Source organism: Antrostomus carolinensis, unplaced genomic scaffold (assembly GCF_000700745.2).
Source record: "Antrostomus carolinensis isolate BGI_N321 unplaced genomic scaffold, ASM70074v2 scaffold50277, whole genome shotgun sequence".
Taxonomy (NCBI): domain Eukaryota; kingdom Metazoa; phylum Chordata; class Aves; order Caprimulgiformes; family Caprimulgidae; genus Antrostomus; species Antrostomus carolinensis.
This window is the reverse complement of record NW_010330508.1, coordinates 1042-1727: the sequence shown is the minus strand read 5'-3', so window position 1 is coordinate 1727 and position 686 is coordinate 1042. Positions and strand designations below refer to the sequence as shown.

The 686-nt window shown below is 65.7% G+C and overlaps 1 protein-coding gene across 1 annotated transcript in view; it reads left to right on the top strand.

Annotated features, from left to right (window-relative positions):
• Positions 1 to 3: 3 nt before the first annotated feature.
• LOC114818798 (F-BAR and double SH3 domains protein 1-like) overlaps positions 4 to 686 on the top strand; it is a gene marked incomplete at its 5' end in the record, with an annotated part of 1688 nt that continues 1005 nt past the window's right edge. The window contains 4 exons of the mRNA XM_029086188.1: positions 4 to 36; positions 143 to 224; positions 281 to 358; positions 443 to 648. Of these exons, the coding sequence (XP_028942021.1) occupies positions 4 to 36; positions 143 to 224; positions 281 to 358; positions 443 to 648 (399 nt within the window). The remainder of the gene's footprint in view (positions 37 to 142; positions 225 to 280; positions 359 to 442; positions 649 to 686) is intronic.

The following is a 686-nucleotide window of genomic DNA, read 5'->3' as shown; positions in this document are numbered from 1 at the left end:
GTCATCGAGGACGGTGATGCAGAGGAGTGGGTGAAGGTGGGATCAGGCTGAGCGCCCCGAGGAGTGGGGGAACATTTCAGAGGTCCCCAGGGCTGTCCCCACCCTGGGGGCTGGGAAGATCATACATTTTCTGCCCCATCAGGCTCGGAACAAGGCGGGCCAGGTCGGCTATGTCCCCGAAAAGTACCTGCTGTCCCTGGGTGGCGAGCAGGGGGCTGGGGCTGGCCCCCCAGGACCCTCCGCACTGCACCGCCAGCTTTCCAGAATCATAGCTGCAGAGCTGGCCCCCCAGGCCCCTCCGCACTGCCCCGCCAGCTTTCCAGCATCATAGCTGCAGAGCTGGTGCTGGAGCCTGGAGGTGGGTGCTGGGACATCACCCTCACCCTGGGGAGGGGAACAGGTCCCCAGAAGGTGCTGAGCCCCCACCCCGTCCTCTGCGCAGCCTGGCTGGTGCGAGCCCTGTATGACTACGAGGGTCAGAGCCCTGAGGAGTTGAGTTTCCCTGAGGGGGCCATCATCCGGGTGCTGCCCCGTGCCCCCGGCGAGGTGGACGATGGCTTCTGGACGGGTGACTTCGACGGCCGCATCGGTGTCTTCCCCTCCTTGGTGGTAGAGGAGCTCACTGGGGCTCAGGGGACGGCTGGGCAGGTTGGTGACAGTGGCAGGAGAGTCGCCATGTCCCCTTG